The 24,948-nt window shown below is 39.9% G+C and overlaps 1 protein-coding gene across 1 annotated transcript in view; it reads right to left on the bottom strand.

Moving 5' to 3' along the window:
- Window positions 1-24,948, bottom strand: part of LOC128015612 (E3 ubiquitin-protein ligase MARCHF4) — a 44,626-nt gene that overhangs the window by 9,707 nt on the left and 9,971 nt on the right. The window contains exons 2-3 of the mRNA XM_052599600.1: window positions 4,341-4,496; window positions 113-305 (exon numbers count right to left, since the gene is read on the bottom strand). Of these exons, the coding sequence (XP_052455560.1) occupies window positions 113-305; window positions 4,341-4,496 (349 nt within the window). The remainder of the gene's footprint in view (window positions 1-112; window positions 306-4,340; window positions 4,497-24,948) is intronic.

Consider the following 24,948-nt stretch of genomic DNA (forward strand, 5'->3'; position numbering starts at 1 on the left):
CCACTGACATTGTCTGACATTCTCAGACTGGTAAACAAACAAACATGAAAAAAACCACAGTGTTGGTTTTGATGACCAGGTGGCTGCAGTTATTGAGCATCCAATGACCTACCGATGCACACCAGGTCCATGAAGCCATACATGGCGTAACAGATCTGGAAGAGCAGGTCCTGCCGTTGCCACTTGGCCGATGGGCTGAGGGAGGACCAGACCAGCCAGGAGATACTGGCTATCAGGAACAGTGAACCCAGAACAGCTGCAGCTATCTGTACTTTCTCTATCACTGTCAAAGAGATGGCCTGCCACTGGAGACACACAGAAATATGAACTAATAGATAGAACAGTACCAGTATCACATTTTAGCACACATGAAAAACACACAAATCACTGCAAAATATAGGCAAAAGATAATAAAAGTGACTTATCAATCATTATAATATAGAACGATAATATATAAAAGATACAGTACTGTTCAGAGGTTTGGGTTCAGCAAGATTTAAAAAGAAATGTTTTATTAATACTTCAGCAAGGATGCATTAAGTTGATCAAAAGTGACAGTAAAGGCAATGCTACAAAATATTTCTATTTCAAAATAAATGCTATTTTTAAACTTTATATTCATCAAAGAATTATGGAAAAACAATTTATCTTTGTTTACACAAAAATATGAAGCAGCACAACTTTTTCAACACTGACACAAATAAGAAATGTGTCTTGAGCAAACAATCAGCATATTAGAATTATTTAGATTGATTAAAGTGATTAGAATGACACCGGAGACTGAAATAAAGGCAACCGAAAAGTCAGCTTTTCATAACAGGAATATATTATATTTCACAATACATTCATGAACAACGTGTCACACACTGTGTCCGAAAGAACGTTGAAGACTTCGATCAGAAAAAACATTTTTTAATAAATCCAAAAACAAGGGGTAATCCAATCTAGGAATGTGTTAGGATTATGGACTGTTTTGTGTTGTTTTCTCTCTCCACATGCCCGTTAACCAGTTTCTCCTGTGTTTCCTGCCCGTATGTGGTTTTCCTGTTCCTGGTCACGTTTTGTTTCATTAATCATTCTGTACACCTGTGTTCCTCCCAATTCCCTTTTTTATCCTGTGTATGTAAGCTGTTCAGTCTGTGTTTGTCGGGTCTACCAGATGTGTACGTGTGTCTCCTTTCCCTTTCAGGTGTGGATTTACCCTGTGTGTTGGATTTAATAAATGACTGTTTTGTTTATCCATGGCTCCTTCATTCCTTCCAGCAGTGTACCGTGACAGAAGACCCAACCTAATACAGTAACTTTGTTTGCATTTTGCCCCTTGTTTGTTTTCCATGTTTATCCAGTGTTTTTTGTTTCCGTTGTTTCCTATAGATCCCCTCGCCTGGAAGTTTACCTTGACAAAAGAACAAGAAGACCTTTCCCTATTGTAGTATATGGTTGAGTTCAGCCAGCATGCAGTTTTAACAGTCTTTGACGATCCTACACTGAACTCGCTGTTCTGGATCGGGGCCAATTACCATCGCCCCATCAATCTCCAAGACACCACTGGACTGAGCTGGAGGGAAACAATCATCCGGTGTCTGGAGAGTGTCTACCCCAATCTGTAACATGGCCAGACTTAGAGTGCAGAGAAGAGCTCCACCCCCTGCACAGTGGCTGAGGGTGAGCTGAAAAGGGATTTGGCAGAATGCAAAGCAAAGGAAAACTGACTTGTTTACCGATCTGCCCCACATACCTTCCTCCTCCATCTGTGAACTCTGTTCCTAACATTCCTGAGTTTAGCCCAAAGAAAATTCCTGTTCCCAAGTCCAGCCATTAGAGGGCTCCTAGTCCCAGATTAAGCCCGGAGACTCACTAATGTATGCCAACCCTCCCTCTCCTGCATCTTCCACCACTGTTGTCTGGCAACTCAACAGCTCTGCCATCCTCCATCTTCACAGTGGCTGCAGAATCCCTGGTCTCTGCCTCCAGCCTCTGAGACCCAGACTCTGCTCCCTTCTCTCTGCAATGGCCCATTAGTCCACTGGCTCCACACGGCTCTCCATCTCTGCCTTGGGCTTCTCTGCCACCTGCTCCACCACAGTAGCACTCTGGAGTCGTCAACCCTTCCTCCTCCATGACTCCTTCCTCTGTCGGCTCCACTGTGGGTCGCTATTATCGCTGTGGTCTGGGTCTCACCTGGCGCCACATGATCCGCCTTGGATACCTTCCTTGTCCCAGTCCTTCACCAGCCTCTAGGGCACCCGCCCTCCTCCCTGGTGGAGTTGTTGCGGCATGGGACACACCTTCCAGGCGGACGGAGCGATGTCAGGATTATGGACTTTTTTATTTAGCACTTAAAAAAATCTTACCAACCCCAAACTTTTGAGCAGTATTGACTGTTTTATTATTAGTACTATGGAATATCTTTGATGTCAAGATGAATGCAATTCCATTACTGATCAAGTACTTAAAAAGATCAGTTTTCAAAAAAGTGTTCTTGCCTTCATGATTTATATTTTGATCAATTAGCGTGGTTTTTACATTTCAGGTTTACATCATATGAATAAACACAAATTGGTCTGGCTACTTGCTCACACTACATATTCTTTCACATATGCCCTGTAGTCATTCTTGTAGCTGAACTTGATGCAGAATGAGAGATCTAATCATAAGCAAATCAACTATTGCTGGGTGGTATGACAGTATACATCATTACCCTGAAATAAAGTGTCTATCATAAAGAGATACACAGTACTGCTTAAACATTATACACTATTTGAGTGATAAGGAAACATGCATGAATGAGAAAATAAAGAGTGGGACGGACTTGGTAGAGTTATTAAGTGCAATATGCAGTTAAAAAGAATGCGGTGCTCACGCTGACGAACACACAGCCGACACACACTGAATACAGCATGCAATCTCTTTCATGTTTTATTGTGCTTGAATGGTCAAATATGTGTGCCTGCCATGTGAAGTATTCAAGCAAACACAGTCAGTTATATGTTAAATAAATTTAAAACAGTTGGATGAAAACCAGATGTGTTTTCAGTATAATGGATCCATGCAGTTGGTCTTAAATGGACAGCAGCCTTATTTACCTGCTGATATCTGTCATTATTCATGTTAAACTTATTTGACTGATACAATGAAGACTATGCAGCGTTTTACTTATACACTTCAATTTCTGTAATATTTCTTACTACCTATTAAATTAACCTAGACTACAGTAGCTGAATACATTAAAAGTTTATTTCATATTTATTTGTTCTGTTGTGCTTGTAATTTTCTAATTTGATTTAAAAATAAAATAAAAATAGCTATATCGAAAGTAGATATTGTTACTGCGAAATAAAATTTCTCATACCGTGAAATAAGATTCTGGTCATATTGCACACCCCTAAAATCAACCATCGAAAAATAACTAATGTTAAAAAACAAACTCTGTGTGGGTAATTCGTAACTTTATGTTTCAACCAGAAATGTCAATAGAGAGGCCAAAGTTCTGTAGTGCACCTTTAAAATAGCTAAAAAACAAACAAATAAAATAGCCTATTTATCATCTGATGGTCAGATCAAAAGAAAATCAAAAGAGACTGAAAGTAAAATCAGTGAGAGCAGAAGCTTTGAACCCAGATAAGCATATAAGCTAACAGTATGAAAGGAATAAGAAAAACACAGTGCTACTGCTCTCAGAATTGTGGTGGTGCAAGGGCACAGGGATCATATGGTTATATATTATGGTGCTGAATGACTACCGTATTCATATTTCATACATGGTAACCCAAGATGCAATATATGTCCAAAGTGTGTGACCTCACTGATGCTCTGTCGTCTGAATGAGTGCAATGTTCCTTGCAGCCGTGTTCTGTCATCTAGCCTTGCCAGAAGAGCGGAAGAACGGACTGATGTCGTATGAATGCCCATAGTTTTGAAATGTATTGCCCATGGCGTTGCTCAACAGATACACGTGGGTGTCATGTTCAGATGTCCACACACTTTTCCGATTGCATTAATTCACAAAACACTTATTCAGCGATCTGAGCTGATCAAGTCTCAAGTTAACAAATCACTGAATCGGTCTTGTCTGGCTCAAAATGAGCCAACCAGTAGTAATATGATCCTCAGAGCTCAAGTGTTCTGACTTTCTTAAAATGCATAATGTCAGACTAAGCTCTACCCACTCTACCTTATCTAAACTCTATCCTATCTGTGGGACAGGGGCATTAGACCCATCTCTTTTAAGAATTTTGAGTAGGAGAATGAAGTATATGAAATAAAATAATAAATAATATTTTTGCACCATACTTTTGCACTTTAGTACTAAATCCACATAAGCCCAGGCAGTGAGTTACCTGTAGCGGGTTCTTGGTGCTGATGGCGATGACCTGGTATTTGTAGTAGCAGAGTTCACAGCTCCAGGATCCTCTCTCACTAATCCACTTAATAAGACAGGGCTCATGAGTGCAGCGTACAGAACCACTACAACGACACGGGCTCAGCAGCTCCCCCTGCAGGACACAACACATACTCACATTAGCAGTAGCTAATCTTCCGATTTTTCTAACAATCCCGGGAACCCCTGTACATGAACACCAGGCTTGTTGATAAATCAGATAAAATGCAACAATATATTTTCCTTACATTTTGAATAAGTGCGTATGAATGCTTGTTTCCACTATGGGATTAAAACATAAAAAAGGGTAATTGCAAGTCCCAATTTTGACCTTTTTTTTCTTTTCTTACAATTGTGTCAGAATTTCAAGATATAAACTCGGACTACAAACTCAGAATTCAGACTTTTTACTTGCAATTCTGATTTATCTCTCGCAACCCCCCCCCCCCAATTGTGAGTTTACATATTGCAATTTAATAACAATTTTCATTTCTAGCTGGCATAAAGATATAAAACTTGTTTCTGCCACATTATTTTTTTTTTTTACAGTTCCCTTGTTCTCAGAATTACAAGTTTATTTCTCACAAATTTTGACTCTATATTTTGCAATTTTGCCTTTTTGTTTTTTTGCCAGAAGAAAATTTCTGAGATAATTTTTTTTTTTTTTTAAATCCTTAATTAATATCTTTCCATATCTTTGAGTCAGCACTAATTAAAAATGTTTTAAATGCATGTTATTGATCTTCAGTTGTGCATATGTTTGTTTCTTTTTTTTTTTTATTTCCTTAAACCCCACCCATGCAAGCTTGTGTTGATCTCAAAATCAACCAACAACCAATGCACAGAACCAAATCCCCAGCCTTCATTTTCCTTATTTTTCATAATAAAGTTATTTTTGAGTTATTTTTGTAATATGAAATAAAGCAAACTTTCTCATATTCTAGATTCATTGCACACAAACTGAAATATTTTAAGAGGTTTTTTTTTTCATTATGTTTACGACTTACAGGCATTAGACCTCTAGAATATTCGATTTTGAGCTGGATTAGTTTGATTAATTTTGAGTATAAATACTGGGTACCTCTTGGGCTTAGAACATACAACCTCAATTATGGGAAAGATTACTGAATTGGCAATGGTCTAGTAGACAATCATCAACACCCTCCACAAGGAAGGTAAGCCACAGAAGGTCATTGCTGAAAGTGCTGGCTGTTTGCAGAGTGCTGTATCAAAATATATTCACAGAAAGTTGCTTGGAAGGAAAAGGTTTGGTAGGAAAAGGTGCACAAGCAACGGGGATGAACACAGCCTTGGGAAGATTGACATGAAAAGCTAATTCAAGAATTTGGGAGAGCATCATAAGGAGTGGACTGAAGCTGGAGTCATCGCATCAAGAGTCACAACACTCAGACAGCTTCAGAAAAAGGGCTACAGCTGTCACATTCCTAGAACCAAGTCACTCCTGGACCAGAGAATAATGTCAGAAGCATTTCACCTGGGGTAATGAGAAAGAGAACTGGACTGTTGCTCCGTGGTTCATGGTCCTCTTTTCAGATGAAAGTAAATTTAGCATTTCATTTGGAAATCAAGGTCTGGAGTCTGGAGGAAGACTGGAGAGACACAGGATCAAAAGTCTAGTGTGGAGTTTACAAAGTCAGTGATGATTTGGGTGCCATGATGTCTGCTGGTGTTGCTCCATTGTGTTTTATCAAGTCAATGCAGCCATCTACCAGAAGATTATGGAGCACTTTATGCTTCCACCTGCGGACAAGCTTTATGGAGATGCTGATTTCATTTTGCAGCTCACCTGACCTGAACCTCACATAGAATCTATGGGGTATTGTGAAGAGGAAGATAAGTAACATCTGACAAACAATACAGAAGAGCTGGAGGCCGGTATCAAAGCAACCTGGGCTTCAATAACGCCTCAGCAGTGCCACAGGCTGATCGCCTCTGTGCCACGCCGCACTGAAGCAGTATTTCATGCAAAAGGAGCCCCAAGCAACTACTGAGTGCATAATTAAACCTGCTTTGGAGGTCTTTTGGAGATCTTTTTTTTATCTTTGAGAAAATATTCTAATTCTAATTTTTAAGCTGTAAGTGATAACCATCAGAATTAAAACAAAAAAAAACTTGAAATATTTCAGTTTGTGTGCAATGAATCTAAAGTTAGCTTTTTTTTATTTTTATTAAATTACAAAAAATTAAGAACTTTTCCATGATACTCAAATTTTTTGAGATGCACCTGTACATCACAGGATGGAAGATCTTTCGCTATTTCCATTTCATTGTGACTTTCAGAGGCGGACACGTTTACAAAATCCAGTCTTTTTAAAAGGAAATCCATGCCATTAGTAGTCAAAAAAATCTCCCCTTGCACAATTTGTTTGTGTTCAAGTTAGTCAATTCGTCAAGTTAAACATCTACATTACTGAAAATAGACAATTTCAACAAAAATAATATATTACAAAATCATAAATATTAGACATTTCACAACCTAAACTAACCTTGCCATTTTTGCGAAAAGGTCAAAATAGCAAGTTTTTCAAATAATAATAAGCAGTGAAGCAATTACAACATCATAATTATTATGGCAGGACAGTATTGCATCATCCTAACATTTTAGACATTATGCCCCTTAAAAATGTAAAGACTTCAAAAACATGCGTATCATAGAAGAGGTATATTAAAGCCACTGAAGGCATGAATTGCATTATTAATGTATTTTCAAATAATGAGAACCACTTAAGAGTTACTAGGGACATGCCCTAGTGACCTTCACATAAACCATACTCAAGGGACATTCATTTGGGAAAGATGGTTTAACAGTGTAGCTTGTCTTTTTAAAAAACTGTCCCCAGTTTGACTTCAATAAATAATGAAAGGGACATAATTTGATTGATTACTGCTTTGCAGTCCATGTGACTCATGCATAAACTGAGACAACAAACCTCCTGCCTCGAAATCATACGTCCACTGCAGGCTGAAACATTTCAAGTGCTGCATGTCAAAATATCTTCACAGAAGCCTTACAGCAGTAGTTACGATGTTTCAAAACAGCTCGTGTTTCAAACGTGCCTCTAGTGAGATTTGTGTGGGTGAAAAATAGTTGTCTAATCCAGTGTGTGTTTATTTTGACTCATGTATGAAGTCAAAATATGTAAGTCAAAGTATGAAGAATATCTTTACATCCGTCGAACTGGTTACATCGGTAAGATCGGTTACTTTACATCGGTACTGTCAAAATCACAAAATTAATTGTACAAGAGTGAACATTCATCATAGGAAATTCCATTGTTTTATAAATAGGAACCACAATGACGGCATCTATCATTTGGCCTTATATACACATACACGTACACATGTACATACCGTAACGAGGGATGATTAGATAAATGGTCACTGGCAACAGTGAGTCGGGGGTTCCTTACTGTTTGGAGCTGCGTCAAACTGACCCCTACGGCACTAATAGAAATTACCTTCCTGCACTGATTAGAGTCAGTGAATTGTCTGTTTTATATTGCTTCAGCTTAGCACCTATAAGGGGTACTGGATTTCCATCAGCATAAAGTATGAATTATTTACCCACAGCGTTCTCAGAAGGAGATATTTAAGGAGAGATCAGGATGTCAACTTAAATTCCCTTCAAGTTGTGCTGGGAAAGAAAACACAGATCACTACTTTGCCCTGGAGCTCTGAGGAGCGGCGCTAATGAGCGTCGTTTCCAGCAGTCAGCTTGATGTTCCTCACTGAACTGACAAACTCATTTAGCTCTGCATGCGCAGGGTTTTGTCCAACTCTTTAACATGACGCTTGTAACCGCTCCTGAAGGTTTTCTTCTGATTAAAAGAATCACACTTCAACTGATGTGTTAACGTTTAATGTTTTTTTTTTGTTGCAAAGAGTAAGCATCATCGTCATTACGTCATCTTGATCACATTTCGGCACCGCCTTTGGATATCATTCAACAACTTGACATCTTATGTCATGACACTGTAAAAAACTGAAATAAAATAAAATGACATTCCATCCATGTTACAGTTTAACCAAGTCGGTAGCTTACTGAACAGTAACAGTCAATAACACAGTTCATTAACTTGCAAATGAACAGATGAAATCCAAAGAATAAACAAACATACGGTGTGCATCTTCTAAGCAGAAATCCAGGAGACATTAGGAGACATTTAGGCATTCTTTCTAACCAATAATCTTCTTGGTCAAAAACTTAAAAAAGTAAATGACTTAAATATTTAAACAAATACATCTTTTCCTGTGACAGCTACAACGCTCGTTCACAAACCTCTGAAAACTCAGTCCCGATCTGGCTCACATTTGAGCAGCTGTTTATCCGGTCTCATGGGAAAAATGTGAGAATGTGAAACCTGAAATATGTTGCACCAGGAACAAACTGCAGCACTTTTTGCACAGTTTTATTCTTACTGACACAAATCAAGACCAAAGGCGAAAGTAAATCATAATAATTATTTGTCTGTTCCTTACATAAGTGTGTTGCATGGCTTGAATATTTATTTATTGTCAACTATTCCAATGCAAAACTTTTGTCATAGACCTAATTTAAGATTTTAATGTAGTTTTCCTAAGTGAGCATGGCACTTGTAATGGAAATGCTAAGGTCATGGGATCAACTTCCATAAACACATAAACTGATAAAATGTAACTTAAGTGACTTAAATGCAACAGCAGGTGCTGTGGTGTCTTCTGAGATTGAATTTTGTATTGCATTTGTTGGCGGCATAATGTCATTCCGGCTGCCTCAATTGAGAAAAGTAACAATTATATTCCAAAGTAAGAAAAAAAAAAGTCTAATATTTACACAAGTTTTATAATGGTTTCTTTTCTGAAATGTCACATTCTCAATGTCATATGCAGCCAACATATGAGACACTTATAACATATATAAGTTGCTTATAGTCGCTAATAACGCTATAGTTTCGCTGGTGAGGTGCAGAAACACACCTACCAGAAAGTCAATCATTTTTTAATGGCCCTCCAATAGATTTTAATGAAACTGTTGTTCTGCTCGATACATCAGAGAACTCAGCGAATTTCAACAGCACACTGAGGTCATCAATTAGCAATCCGCGGCCCAGATCCTGACTGGAGTGAGCATGTTCAAGATACAGTTTAGATGCACTAGTTTTCTCAAATACATTTAGGTCCACATATTTGATTCAGTCTTATCCAGTCAAATGTATTTATGCAAATGTTTGAGCTGTAAACAAATAGCCTACTCAGACAAAAAAAAAAAATAATAATGAGATGAGACAGCAGATTGCCAACTCCTTTGGATGAGGACACAGTGTCATTCAAAAAAAGAGAAATCTATGATGTGAATGAACAGAAGAGTTTGCTTTTATTGTCCCTGATTAAAAAGTAAAAAGTGTCTCATTTGTTCAGTTCATTTCTTGTGAAGTGATAGGCTGTACTTTAGTAAGAAACAAACCATGGTTTTATGGAGGAAGTGTTATTATGGATTATGGACTGTTAAAAAAAAAACAAACGCAGCTTTTCACTTCACAAGACATGAATTGATGGACTGGAGTTGTGAGCATTACTTTTGGATTAGTGTTACGTTTTTATCAGTTGATTGGACTCTCATTCTGACGGCACCCATTCACTGCAGAGGATCCATTGTTCAGTAAATGATGCGATGCTACATTTCTTTAAATCTGTTCTCATGAAGAAAAAAAACTCATCAGCATCTTGGATGGTCTCAGGATGAGTTCATTCTTGGCTGAACTATTATTTTAACAATTTACAATGAAAGTTTTCAAATAGAACAATTCCTCTGGAAATGTTTGATCCTTTGCAAGTCTTTTGGCCCCTGCAAGAAACTTGTTGAAGAGAACAGGTGTTTAAGGTCATATCAGTATGTCTGCATACCTCTTTATTAAAGCCAGACTGTTTTCCAGTCTAGACTTGGGCCAGACTATTCAAGGCTGGTGTTAATGTGAAGAGGATCTGATCAAAACATTTGTCTTTGTGTTCACCCAGACTGACCTTTATCGCTGTTTTAAAGTCCATTTTAAAGTCCATTTAGTTACAGAAACAAAAGGCAACACAGCAAACATTCTCTGTACTTTCAGAGCTTTGAATAAACTTTCATTTATTTAATGAATATATAAAATATTGATTTGCTGATTCGATTTTTTATCCTTCCTCACTATTTGATTATGTTATTTCCCTTGCAGTGGATTGCTCATAACTCATGGTGTTTTTGTGCAGTGGATCTTGCTTCAGGACCCAGATTTAACATTTGGATAATTAGCACTGACACAACACAAAAATAACTGGATACGTCTATAAGGTAAACTGGCTGTTTTTCTGAAAATATTTTGTAGAGTTTGACAAAGTCGCATACTCTTTGGCGTCAACTTGTGAAGGGTTATTTTCCTCCTGTTTAAAAGTTGATGACACTATTTATTTTGCCATTCTTTATCTTCTTTTTCTTGCATTTTCTCATTTGCCTGTAGCATTGCTCATTTCTGCTTTCTGCAACCCACTAGTTGCAACACACTAGGGCTACACACTAGTGTTCATCCACTGTTTGTACCAGTGGAATCTACTAGATTTATTTACTCCCTGTGAAAACTGATGCAAATTTGAGATGTGCATCTATTCTTAATCTCTAGTACAGGAACAAATTGGCTCGTAACACACACATGCGTTCCCACACAAGCTCACACATACACTCACACATCTCCTCCCTGCTCATACTGTGGCACCTAGTGCAATTCAGTGTGGCAAATGATCCAGGTATCATTTGACAAGAAAAAGCAAGATTAGAGGCAAACTACCCTTTTACTCAGTGTACCATGCCATCCTGTAGTTATAGCACAATATCAGAAAAAACATGTATTTCTCACCATTCAAAATCAAAATCATTCAGTATTAGTGTGGTTTCCTAAATGACTGATTTGAAATATCTAGAGTGTGGCCTCAAGAGAGTCCTTGGAAAATGTGAGTAAAACTTTTATTTATAAAAAGAAAAAGGCTGATGTTTATTGCATCCAGAAGAGAGAAAAGTCAAAAATGAGATTTCTTTAAAATCTCAAATCGAATGGAGATCTCCTGCTTCTCAAACTTGTCCCCTGAGATAAAAACTCTAGCACTCTCACATGTATCTCCTTCAAGAAAAGTATCTCCTTCAGAAAAGATCTCATCATCATCATACACTGTGCTCAGATTGTTCTCCTTAGCTATAGACACTGGATCTCTCTCATATAAATTAAATTAAAATTGTATGCGTTTAGCAGATGCTTTTATCCAAAGCGACTTATATTGCATTCAGGCTAACAATTTTCTCCTAATATGTGTTCCCTGGAATTCGTACCTCCAACTGTCACACACCTGGACTCATTTAGTGTTTTTGCCCCAGTGACCCAGTTTCTGTCTTCCGTGTTTAGTTTGATTAGTTCCCAGGTGTGTCTATTCTATTCCTCATGTGTTCCATGTCCCTGTTAATTTAGTTATTCCATCCACCTGTGTTTCCCCATTATCCTTTGTACTTAAGCCTTGTCCTTTCAGTTCTGTTTTGTCGGGTCTTCACTTGCTACTTATGTGTGTCTACCTCTGTGCGTCTACCTCTGTGCTCCATGTTGGATATCCCCTGTGTTGGATATATTAAAAGCCTTATTCCGTTTATCCTCGACTCCGTATTCCTTCAGGCAGCGTAAAACCGTGACAGAAGACCCGACCTAAAAAAGAAAGTTTAACACTGCGTGTTTTTCCCTCCGTTTTGCTTTCGTTTTTTCACAGTCTTTTCTTTTCTTAGTTTATATGGATCCCCTCTATCGTCCCGAATTCCTCATCCTCCTGCTGAAGCAGGAAGGACGTTCTCTCGAGGACCATACCAGACAGTTTCTTCTATTAGCTAATGCCACCAGCTACCCGGACGACGCGCTCTGCACATTCTACAACACCAGCCTGAACTCCAAATGCAGAGCGTTGTCGTCCGAAGATGGTCCTCGGGAGGATTTCGCCGCATTCGTGGAGTGGACTCTGGCGAGAAATGGCTCACCTTTCACCGTCTGCCCGATAGTGGATCTCGCCAGTCCCACTCCCGACCCAGAGACCAGCCAGCCACCATCACGCCGCACGGAGCCAGAGCCCACCGCAGCCGCAGAGCCCGACCCATCCACTGACAGGGAACAGGATCTCGAGAGCGCGACTGACCAGGTGTGTGAGCCGGCCACATCGTGCATCGTGGGAGTCCTCGTGGAGATCGAGGGCGTGGAGGAAAGCCCTGCCCACACTCCTGCGACTGAGGGTGAGCTGTATGCAGTCTCTGAAGGTCATATGGAGCAAGTTCTGGATCTGATGGACTGGTCTATGGAGGTAATCCCTAATTTTCCTGTTTCCCCGCTGGTTCCGTCCAGCCCTGATTCCCCTGTATACCCTCTCAGTCTCCCACTCCTACCTCCTCCAGTCATTTCCTCTGCTCCATTTCCACTGGTTCCATCCAGCCATGAATTTTCTGTTTCTCCGCTGGTTCCACCCAGCCCTGAGTTTTCTGTTTCTCCGCTGGTTCCGCCCAGCCCTGAGTTTCCTGTATCTCCGCTGGTTCCGCCCAGCTCTGAATCTTCTGTGTCTCCGCTGGTTCCGCCCAGCTCTGAATCTTCTGTGTCTCCGCTGGTTCCGCCCAGCTCTGAATCTTCTGTGTCTCCGCTGGTTCCGCCCAGCTCTGAATCTTCTGTGTCTCCGCTGGTTCCGCCCAGCTCTGAATCTTCTGTGTCTCCGCTGGTTCCGCCCAGCTCTGAATCTTCTGTGTCTCCGCTGGTTCCGCCCAGCTCTGAATCTTCTGTGTCTCCGCTGGTTCCGCCCAGCTCTGAATCTTCTGTGTCTCCGCTGGTTCCGCCCAGCTCTGAATCTTCTGTGTCTCCGCTGGTTCCGCCCAGCTCTGAATCTTCTGTGTCTCCGCTGGTTCCGCCCAGCCCTGAGTTTCCTGTTTCTCCGCTGGTTCCGCCCAGCCCTGAGTTTCCTGTGTCTCCGCTGGTTCCGCCCAGCCCTGAGTTTCCTGTGTCTCCGCTGGTTCCGCCCAGCTCTGAATCTTCTGTGTCTCCGCTGGTTCCGCCCAGCTCTGAATCTTCTGTGTCTCCGCTGGTTCCGCCCAGCTCTGAATCTTCTGTGTCTCCGCTGGTTCCGCCCAGCTCTGAATTTTCTGTGTCTCCGCTGGTTCCGCCCAGCCATGATTTTTCTGTTTCACCACTGGTTCCGCCCAGCCCTGAATCTTCTGTGTCTCCTGTATTCCCTCCCAGCCTCCCTCTCCCGCCTCCTCCCAAACCTGCTGGTCCCTCTACTCTTTCGCTGGTTCCGTCCAGTCCTGATCCTCCTGTCCTTCCTCCCATCCTTCCTCTCTGTCCTCCTCCTAGACCAGCCAGTTCCTCGCCATCCCTGCTGGTGCCAGTCAGTCCCGCAGCTCACCCTCAGTCCGCGCCATCGGGGCGCGGTGGTTCGCCGCTGGACTGCCAGTCTCCAGCTCCGCCTTGGCGTGTTAAGGCCCTGTCTCCGCCTCCAGCCTCCGAGCCCTGGACTCCTCCTCGGTCCTTCGACCCAGCGGCTCAGCCTTGGCTCTTAGCTCCCTCGTCTCCACCGTGGCCTGTCATCCCACCTGCTCCACCGGGCTCCCTCGTCCCTCCGGCTCCACCTTGGTCAGTCGTCGACCATCCGCCGCCTCGGGACTCCACTCCTCTGGTTCCACCTCGTCACTCCATCCCTCCGGCTCTGTCAGGCTCCTCCTTCCCTCCGGTTCCACCTCCATCCTCGGTCGCTCCGGCTCCACAGCGGTCTGCCAGGACCCCGCCTCCGCCTTGGTCGCCTGAGCCTTCTGCTCCACCTAGGCCCTCCGGAACCTCGTCGTCACCCTGGCTCTGCGGCTGTGCTGCTCCATCTTGGGCTCCTCACCCACCGGTGCAGTCTCCGCCTGTCGGCCCCCTGGTGTCGTCGACCCTTCCTTCACCATGGCTCCTCCCGCCGTCGACTCCACCTTGGATCTCCGTCCTGCCTGGTCTCTGGTGGACCATCTGGCTCTTCCTGCTCCTGTCTCCTCCCTGGCTCCTCCCTCCGTGGTCCCTATCTGCTGGCCCCCTCCTGGGAGTCCGTCCTCCACCGGAACCTCCTCCCTAGTCCCCACCCACGCCTCCCTCTGTTGTTTCTACGGTGCGAGGACGCACCTACCGGGAGGGGGGAGTACTGTCACACACCTGGACTCATTTAGTGTTTTTGCCCCAGTGACCCAGTTTCTGTCTTCCGTGTTTAGTTTGATTAGTTCCCAGGTGTGTCTATTCTATTCCTCATGTGTTCCATGTCCCTGTTAATTTAGTTATTCCATCCACCTGTGTTTCCCCATTATCCTTTGTACTTAAGCCTTGTCCTTTCAGTTCTGTTTTGTCGGGTCTTCACTTGCTACTTATGTGTGTCTACCTCTGTGCTCCATGTTGGATATCCCCTGTGTTGGATATATTAAAAGCCTTATTCCGTTTATCCTCGACTCCGTATTCCTTCAGGCAGCGTAAAACCGTGACACCAACCTTGTGCTTGCAAACCCAATTCTCCCAAACCCAAATTGAGCTCCAGGAACGTTTGTCTCTTTTGTCTCATTTGTCTCTCAACAACGTTACAAAGTGTGTAAATGTCAAATGTCTGATTATGAACTCAAACATTTCTACCATATAATTTGATTAATAATACAATTTGTCAATTAATAATCAAGACGGAGTCATAAGCAATTTATGTGCCTTTCAGTAAAGAAAAGCTCCAGGATTTTTTCTGTAAATCAGTAATCATCATAAAGGCATCAAAACTGATTACTATTCTGCACTATTACTATACTATTCACACGACTATTTCCAACAACAAATTGTGCCTAAGCACATAAACATTATCCTATTAAAAGTACATTATCCTTATTTCTTCATGATATCTATTTTAGGCTTAAACTCTGAATTTATGCCCCCCCCCCATATTTAAAGCCTTTCATTTACTTGACTTGGTGCACACTTTGCAAAGTTGAGATATTTTATAGAGCTTTAAAGGATACACATGTGAGGGATCCAGAGTCTCTAGCTAAGGAGAAAAATGATGATGATAATTTAAATGAGACAAAAGTGAGAGTGTTAGTGTTTTTTTGTTAGACAAGTTTGAGAAGCAGGAGACTGGAACTAACATTAAACTGGAACTTCTAAAGCATTTATTAATCTTAGTTAAGTTAATCTCAACATTTAATAATATATTTTTAAGATTAAAAGATTTTATTGATGCTATTACTCCTTTTTTTGTTGTTAGAAATGAGTCTTAAAATATAGATGCCTTTGCAGTTCACACAATACAAAACTGCAGCAACATACTAAGTTGTCAGTGCTGCCCTGCAACTTTATTAATAAAATTGTTTCGGAGCTGAAAAGCTACATAACATTTCTCAAAGACAAGGTGGTAATGGCGATGTTCTTGAAGAAGTTAAACAATTAGAAGAGACACTGTTGCCAAACACTGTTGAGAGACACACAGACCCAAGTAATTCACACACACAAGAGTGTTTTAAGGACAAAAACCTGATAAATGTTTTGAAATACATCATCTAAACAGTGTCTTGAGGTGTGGTTATAGTATATCCATATATGTATTTGGAAGTGAGTGACAAAGGGAACACTCAATCAGTTAAACAGATATGCGATAATCTCAAAATAGTTATATGTAAAGAATATATGTCTATCACTATTCAACATTAAAATCAAGATTTAAGATTAAAATCAGAAACATTTACCCTCTACAATAAAATAGTAGTTGTGTTTCCTCATCCTCACCTCTTACCTCCTCTCTGTCAATCCGCACTATCTCTGACACATTGGCAATGTGTGAACATTTAAACTCCAACTTCTGTAATGTGTTTCTATCCATCCGGACAGTATCAGCACTCCTGCTATTGCTGCTACTGCCATTCATTTCCTTATGTGTTTTGAAGCTGTTTATACTTCCATTAAATTAATGAGACAAGCCTGTAATGATAGAGAGATATCTCACACAATCAGTACAACTGTCTACCTTCACGAAGAAGAGTCAAGTTTCCCGGTGTTCTGAAGCACATATGTAACACACTTGAAGAAAGGAGTTAACAAGTGTGTGGATCATCAATACTGTCAGTCACGCTATTCACTAGTTCACGCTTACATATAATTAGCTGAGGTATGGTATGCGTATTTGGCGTGCTGTCCGGGGAAGGGCTCCGAGCTCGGGAATTGCCCGAACCTAGAGTACCCCCCCCTCCCCGTATATTGTAAAGTGAACTTGAAGTGAGGAGATGGGGTGGAGGAGGGATGCTGATAAACCGTCAATGGATAGAGGTAAGTCAGCGATATTTATACTGTGGGATTGATTACTTGATTGTGGTCCACCTGTGATGATTAGGCTAAGTATCTGACGCGCTCCTCCCGAATCTTCATTGATAATTACATAACGTAATGCGCACAATGGTTAACCTTTTCTTTTCCAAGTCTACTTTGGGGTTCTGTTCCTGGTGGCTGCCTCCTACTGGATACCCACCACAGCCGTAAAAATACTACAAATATACATTAATCAATCTGTCAATATATTATATATTTCCCCACATATCTGTGTTCACATGTGAATTTGAGAATCAGAGTATGGATGTATCATATGCAACCAAAGTACACTTATCAAAGGTACAGTGGTCATCCATGCTGGTGTTGTCATTGAATGTACAGCTAAGGGTGTGTGAGTGTGTGTCATTCCAGAAAAACACCATTATAAACATTTGTTGAAATGTACTAAACAAAAAAATTAATTATTAAGTGCTTTAATATATTTATTATAAATTAATTATTGTTTAAAAACAAATAACTTTGGATGGTGGTTATTCTTATAAACATTTTACAAGTATATGTATATGCATTTTTTAATTACTGGTCTTTTGCCTTGTTATATAGGACAGTGGAGAGCTGAGAGAGAAGGGAGAGAGAGGGGAATGCGTTCGGGACATGACCCAGATCAGGCTTGATCTTGGGTCCCCATGAGCTCAATAGTCACTTATACATCATGAGTGACCTACACCTCTGCCTCAACAGTATATGTATCTTTAGATGTCTGTACAGCTAGCTGTAGAGATTCTGCTTAAAGGAATATTCTGGGCTCAGCTGACAGCATTTCTGGCATTTTCATTACCACAAAACAATAATTTCAAGCTGCTCCCCTTTTTATAAGCAAAAATTGACATTACAGTGAAGCACATTAAAAATGTGAATCTTATAATCTAATAAAAGCACTTTATGATTGATTAATGCTTCTGTTAAATTACTGTCATTGCGGAAGCTGCATAGAAGACATTAGTGAAATCATGTTAACATGCATACTGTTTATGTCTTGTAACTGTGCCTATTCAGTCTTATTCACACTTAACATTATAAATGTTTCCCTTTAACACACCAAAAAAGTAATGTAAAGAAAAGGAAGGCATTAACTTTGTGATAATCAACATTATGACAAAAAGTGTTTATTGAAATGTACCTTTAACATTCATTTAAAATATATTAAAAACAAAATCATCATGGCATAATGACAACATGTTAGGCTTAACCATTTAAACGTTTGGATTTGGTCTTTTTTTATGTTTTTTTTCTTTCTCTTCTGCTCATGAAGAAAACAGTAATATTGTGATATAAAGTTTCTATGTGAATATATGTTAAAATGTCATTTATTCATGTAATGCAGCATTGAATTTTCAGCATCCATTACGCAGTGATGGAGTACCATAGACAGTAAAAGAAATGGACACAGCGACCCCATTGGAACTCAATTGAGACAAATGAAGCCCAGTTTTAGCGTTTTTTAGCACTTCCGTTTCTGACGCGCAGACTCAAACGAAGCTTGACGACGTCAGCAACCTGTCTGCCAGATGTAAATCTTCTAAGTGGCTGTGCGTGCAAACTGCCATCGTTAATCTTGCAGAGACGGCGAGCTTGAGCGGGGAGTTCTTTGTCGTGAGTGAGCAGGAGTAAGTATTCTGAGTAATTATTTTGTAAAGTATTTTAAAATGTAACGCCTAAAAGATGGCAGCCCCCACCCGACTTCAACTTCCGGTCGAGTTCCTTGCCCCTTGTGGAATACTCGAGTCCTGGACTCGGACCAGGGGGCAAGGAAGTCGACCGGAAGTTGAAGTCGGGTGGGGGCTGCCATCTTTTAGCAGAACTTCACTTGCGTCAGCATTCCCATTGACTCCCATTCATTTTGGCGTCACTTTGACAGCGAATAACTTTACATCTGAGGTGTTTAAAGACTCTGTTTGTCCATTATTTATTTCTAAAGATACACGACAATGTATAAAGGGCTCCATTACCTTCAATGTTACATTATGGCCCCGTATAAACAGTTTTTTGTAAAAAAATAGGCTAACGATTGCGTCATAACCACTCGTCTCTCTGTCGCATTACTGTACAGACAGGAGGAGAAGCTCACAGGCAATTAACTTAATATGGCGTTCTGGCGTTACATTTTAAAATACTATACAAAATAATTAATCAGAATACTTACTCCTGCTCACTCACGCCAAAGAACTCCCCGCTCAAGCTCGCCATCTCTGCAACATTAACAATGGCAGTTTGCACGCACAGCCACTTAGAAGATTTACATTTACGCTAAAAATGGGCTTCACTTGTCTCACTTGAGTTCCAATGGGGTCGCTGTGTCCATTTCTTCTATGACTCGGACTCGAGTCCGACTCGAGTCACTTTTCTTTGGACTCGAGTCCGACTGGAGACTCCATTCTCTGGACTCGTGACTCGACTTGGACTCGTGGACTGATGACTCGCACTTGGACTCGGACTCAAGGATATATAAAATAGGACTTGAACTTTCATTACGTTGTTTTTGACTAAAAATGTTATAAAAAAATGTTTCGTGCCCAAGACTGGCCGGGATCTATTCTTTTCCCTCACAGACACTGCTACCGCTCGCTCTCTTTGCTTGACAAGACACGCACTGACGTCACTCACTTTACTTTAACTTTAATTTTTTTCCAAAGCGCTCGGGCACTTGCGGGAAAGGATGAAGCTGATTTCTTAGTCCTTGTCACATGACCCGCGGTGCGCTTGCATAATTCTGAAAAGTTTAGATGTTTTTTAACTCAATGCGGTGCAGACGCGCCTGGATGCTGTCGTTATGAGCGCGCATATGCTTCCATTATGAGCGTGCATATCGCGTGCTTACAGTACATTGGACATAACGAACTTGAGCGTGCAAAAGACGCGATATTTGAATGGCCCTTATAGACGGTTTCAACGGCATCAACATAAACAAACGTTACTGCGCGTGAGCGCTTTTGTGGACCTAACTTAACTTCCGGTAGACTCCAAAAAGAATCAATAACAACAGTCAAGTCCCTCTAGAGTAGATATTTTTTGATAACAAACAAAATATGTTTGCTGCGTCGATCAGGCGGACTTAATGAAAATGCAAATTCATTATTTGCCAGCAGGAGATGTTTTAAAGCATAGACATAAAGCGCGAGAAATAGAGGTTTCCCCAGTAACAGCTGTAAACGAAGCAGAGCTGGTACGCTCACACGCTGCTTTATCAGGCATATAACATGCAAGTCCTCCTTCAGAAATACAGCGATATAAAAATACCCGTGCCTCGTTTTGATATTTAAACATAAATGTAAGGAATTATTATTAAACGTGCAGTACGTTACGTAATGTTACGTTACTCATGTTTATTTAACGAAGCCTTTTTGAAAATCGATTAGTTTTAAAATTGTGGCGAGTCTCCAAAAATAAATAAATGTATGGGAAACACATCCTGCAGCACAGCCACCTGAGCCCAACTTCAGTCTACTCATAACCTTGGCTTTAACTGCGTTTGTAGAAGGCACTGCAGCCAGACCGATATACACAACACAGACCGGAAGTTAACTTAGGTCCAGGCGCTTGTGCCCGATGAAACCGTCTATACCTTGCTTTCTGACTATGCGCGTGCTGTCACACACACACATTCACTTGAAAACACACAAACGCACTCAAGCTTAATCACTCAGTCACTCACACACAAATGCTCTCTCTCTCTCTCTCACACACACACACACACACACACACACACTCATTGTAATATGCACGTTTCTTTTTTTGGTTGTCTATATACAATAAACATTACAGTGCTGTCAAAATGAATGATTAATCCAAGTGAATAATCAAAAACTAAAAATGAAAAATAACTCATAATCCTGATACCTTCTTGATCGATAGCTTCCTGTATTTGCTACATACGTCTGCTATGTCCAGCGTTCGGGGGGGGGGGGGGGGGGGGGTGCGAGTTACAAAGTTGGTAGGGCCAACAATCGCGTCATCAATCGCAAATGATAATTTATTAAAACGTCTCGCTACAGCAACTACCTACAGTAGTTTAATTTGTGGAGGAAGAAGAGAAAACACCCATTTGGTAAATGAGCCAGTGAGAAATAATAACTTTTAAGTAGGGTCCAGTGCCTTTTCGATACTTTTAAAAGGTACCGGCGCCTAAACGGTGCATGAACCGATACTTAAAAAAAAAGAACTTCAAAAAAAAACTACACTGTAAAACCGAACAGTGAAATTAATCAAATGAAATTAGTTAATTGCACTCAAATAATAACGAAAGTTCATTGGACTTAATTTAAATAAGTTATGTTAACTCAAAAATTTGTTGTAGTGAGGTGAACTTAAAATGATTGTGTTTTCTAGTTCCCAGCATGCTTTGCATCAGAAAACAAGGAAAATAAATTTAGAAATTAAGTGTTATTTTGTGTGTTTTTACACAAGATTAACATAGAGGGACATAAGTTAATACATAAATGTTGTGTTATATTAGATTTTACAAAGGTTTATGTTATGTTGGATTTGTAGTGTTACCGTTGTGGTGAAGAGTAGAGCCTGTGGTTAGACTGAGGATGGACAGCAAAAGCCTAATTTTGAGTGTATTTCCCACATTATAGGAGTTGAAAAATAGATACAATTATGAGTGAATTACTCCCTAATTATAAGTTCAGAAATATAATTATTTAAGATAACTCATAACTAATTTAAGGCAACTGGAATTAAATTTTTTGAGTTTATGTAAACTTAAAACATTTAAAAACATCACTTAAATGTTTTTGTGTAATCTGTTACAAAATATTTTTTGAGTTCTGTGAACTTATCAGGGTTTACAGTGTAGGGATAACTTTAAAGTACATTACAAATATTTAAAATAAGTCCATAGCTCTCAGCTTGGATGCTCTCATTTCCCAAATTGTGCTTCCCTTAATCTAAGGCTAATAAATATATTTCACAATCTAGGTCATTATTTAATACAAAACCACACATAATGTTTCTACTGTATATCTGTCACTCACTCTGATATTTAGTTAAGATGAGTGCTTCTCATTCTTTATAAAGTAGCAACAATGTCGTTTTTAAAATACAGTACTGTGCAAAAGTCTTATGGAAAAGAAAAAATAGTATTTTCACCCAAAAAAAAAGGGTTTTAAGCCAGTTATTTATATCTTTTGCTGTATTGTGTCCGTAGGAAATATCAGTTTGCCATTAATTTTAATAATAATCTAGTGCGATTTTGAATGCACAAGCAGTTTGACAACGGCTAAATGAATGTTTGGAAATGTAAACTGATATTTTCTACTGACGCACTACAGCAAAATATACCAATAGCCCAACACCATTCTTTTAAGTGAAAATACCAACGTGCCTAAGACTTTTTCACAGTAGCTAGTGTATGTATAAAGTACGTATGAATAAGTGTAATTAAAGTATGTGTTCGTTCATATGTGTTAAGGGCTAGATTGTCGCTGGAGGAAACGGCTGTGGTGTGATGAGCTGTGACAAGAGAAAACTTTACAGTTGATGCAAAAGGGACTGCTTCTTCATGACCTTTTGTAAACTGTATTTATGACAAAGAACTGCACAGATACGGATATTCTAACAATCTATCGATAAACACACACCTTGTGTCCTCTGTCTCTGTTTGAGCTTGCGCTGCTCCGCCGCGGTCCGCGGATTGAAGAGCGCGCTGAAAGACGGAGAAGAGACCGTCATATGAAATTTAAGCGGACTGACTCTGAGGCGATCGTATACCGGTTCCATACCCAACCCTACTTTTAAGAAATACATTTTTTGATGAACCCAAAACTGGCTATGTCCTTGCTGGAGTGTGATGTCATGTGGATGGATTTGTGTCATGTGCAGGTGCGATGGATCGCGTATAGACCAATAGGGTGTCGGAATGGTATCTGTTTATACTTCTCATCCAACCATAATCAAATTCACTCCATCCGGGTGGCGCGATTTATCTGGATACGTTTTTTTTTTTTTTTTTTTAGAATATTGACAAGCCGGAATGAAAACAAGCCGAAATGAAATAGCAGTAACGAAGCTATTTTTAAAATGTAAGGAGTAGAAAGTACAGATACTTGCGTGAAAATGTAAGGAGTAAAAGTAAAAAGTCGGCTGAAAAATAATTACTCAAGTAAAGTATAGATACCCCAAATTTCTACTTAAGTACAGTAACGAAGTATTTGTACTTCGTTACTTGACACCTCTGACTATAAATGACTTGCTTCTTGCGTCAGATCAAGGCTGCATCTCATTGCTAGTTTTACTTGATCTTAGTGCTGCATTCGACACCATATATCATGACATACTCATTGATCGATTACAAAACTATACAGGTATTCAAGGGCAGGCTCTAAGATGGTTTAGATCCTACCTGTCCGAACGCTACCATTTTGTTTATTTAAATAGGGAGTCATCTCATTTATCACCAGTAAAATATGGAGTGCCACAAGGATCCGTCCTAGGTCCCCTTCTATTTTTAATATACATGTTGGTAATATTATTAGAAGATACAGGATTAGTTTCTACTGTTATGCTGATGATACTCAGCTTTCTATCTCAACGAGACCAGATGAAACTTCTAAATTATCTAAGATAAACAGAGTGTGTTAAAAATGTAAAAGATTGGATGTCCAATAATTTTCTCCTATTAAATTAGGATGTAAGACAAAGATATGAATTATTGGACCAAAAAACAGTACACAGAATCTAGTCGACTACAGTTTGCAACTAGACAGATGTACTGTTACTTCCTCTACAGTACAAATCTGGGTGTTATTAGACAGCAACTTGTCTTTTGAAAACCATATTTCCCATGTTACAAAAACTGCATTCTTCCATCTTAGAAACATTGCCAAGCTACGAAACATGTTATCTGTTTCTGATGCAGAAAAGCTAGTTCATGCATTCATGACCTCTAGACTGGAATATTGTAATGCACTTCTAGGTGGCTGTCCTGCACCTTCAATAAACAAGTTACAGGTAGTCCAAAATGCAGCAGCTAGAGTCCTTACCAGGTCTAGAAAATATGATCATATTTCCCCAATTTTACAGTCTCTGCACTCGCTACCTATTAAGTTATGTATCAGTTATAAATTATCATTACTTACCTATAAGGCCCTAAATGGTTTAGCCCCGGCAATCCTAATTAGTCTTCTACCACATAACAATCCATCACGCTCCCTAAGGCCACAAAACGCTGGACTTTTGGTAGTTCCTAGGATAGCAAAGTCCACTAAAGGAGGTAGAGCTTTCTCACATTTGGCTCCCAAACTCTGGAATAGCCTTCCTGATAATGTTCGGGTTTCAGACACACTCTCTCTGTTTAAATCTAGATTAAAAACACATCTCTTTCATCAAGCATTCGAATAAAGCATCTCATAAATTGTGACTGCAGTTGTATCTGATCAAATGTGCATTCTTACTCTTTATCTTTGGTTAAACTAATTAGTTTTATTTTGTTGGAACAGCAGTTACGTTAATTATGTCTCTATTTGTTTCTCTGTTTTGCCACGGAAGCTCCAGTCTGGATCCAGAACACCTGAGAAGAGATGATGCTAGAACTAACTAATATTGTGATTGCATCATATAATAATTGCTGTTAATAATGTTCATCATCTGGTTGAATGGTCTTGTATTAATTATTTTTTTTAATTCCTGTCATATGCATGTAAACTGACAGTCACCACTTATAAGCTACAAATAAATATTGTAGAAACATAATTTTCTGTAAAGTTGCTTTGTAATGTTTTGTATTGTAAAAAGCGCTATACAAATAAACTTGTATTGATTTGAATCCATTTGCCGAATAAATACAGATTCACTTTCTACATTAATTATACATGATGGTTTGCGTTTTTAATGATATGTTGTGCAGCAGAGATGTGTGATGGGAGATCAGAGTGCAACTCATAAGAGAGGAAGAAGAGGCCAGTTTATCTAATTGTGGTATTAAAGCAGAACTATCAATAAAATCTGAATGGCTGATCCTTTATACATAACCCCTAACAGCCTTTGGCGTTGAGTGCAGCTTCAATTTATTGCGCTGGATGTTAGGTCAGCATTACACAGCAGCAGATTCATGGGAGCAGAAAGAAACAAGCCGTCAGTAAGAACCGAGCATGGTGTTTTATAATGAGAAGGATGCAATACCTATGCACGACTTTGTGAGTTAAAGAG

The sequence above is a fragment of the Carassius gibelio genome, chromosome A1 (assembly GCF_023724105.1).
Source record: "Carassius gibelio isolate Cgi1373 ecotype wild population from Czech Republic chromosome A1, carGib1.2-hapl.c, whole genome shotgun sequence".
In the NCBI taxonomy this organism is placed as follows: Eukaryota; Metazoa; Chordata; class Actinopteri; order Cypriniformes; family Cyprinidae; genus Carassius; species Carassius gibelio.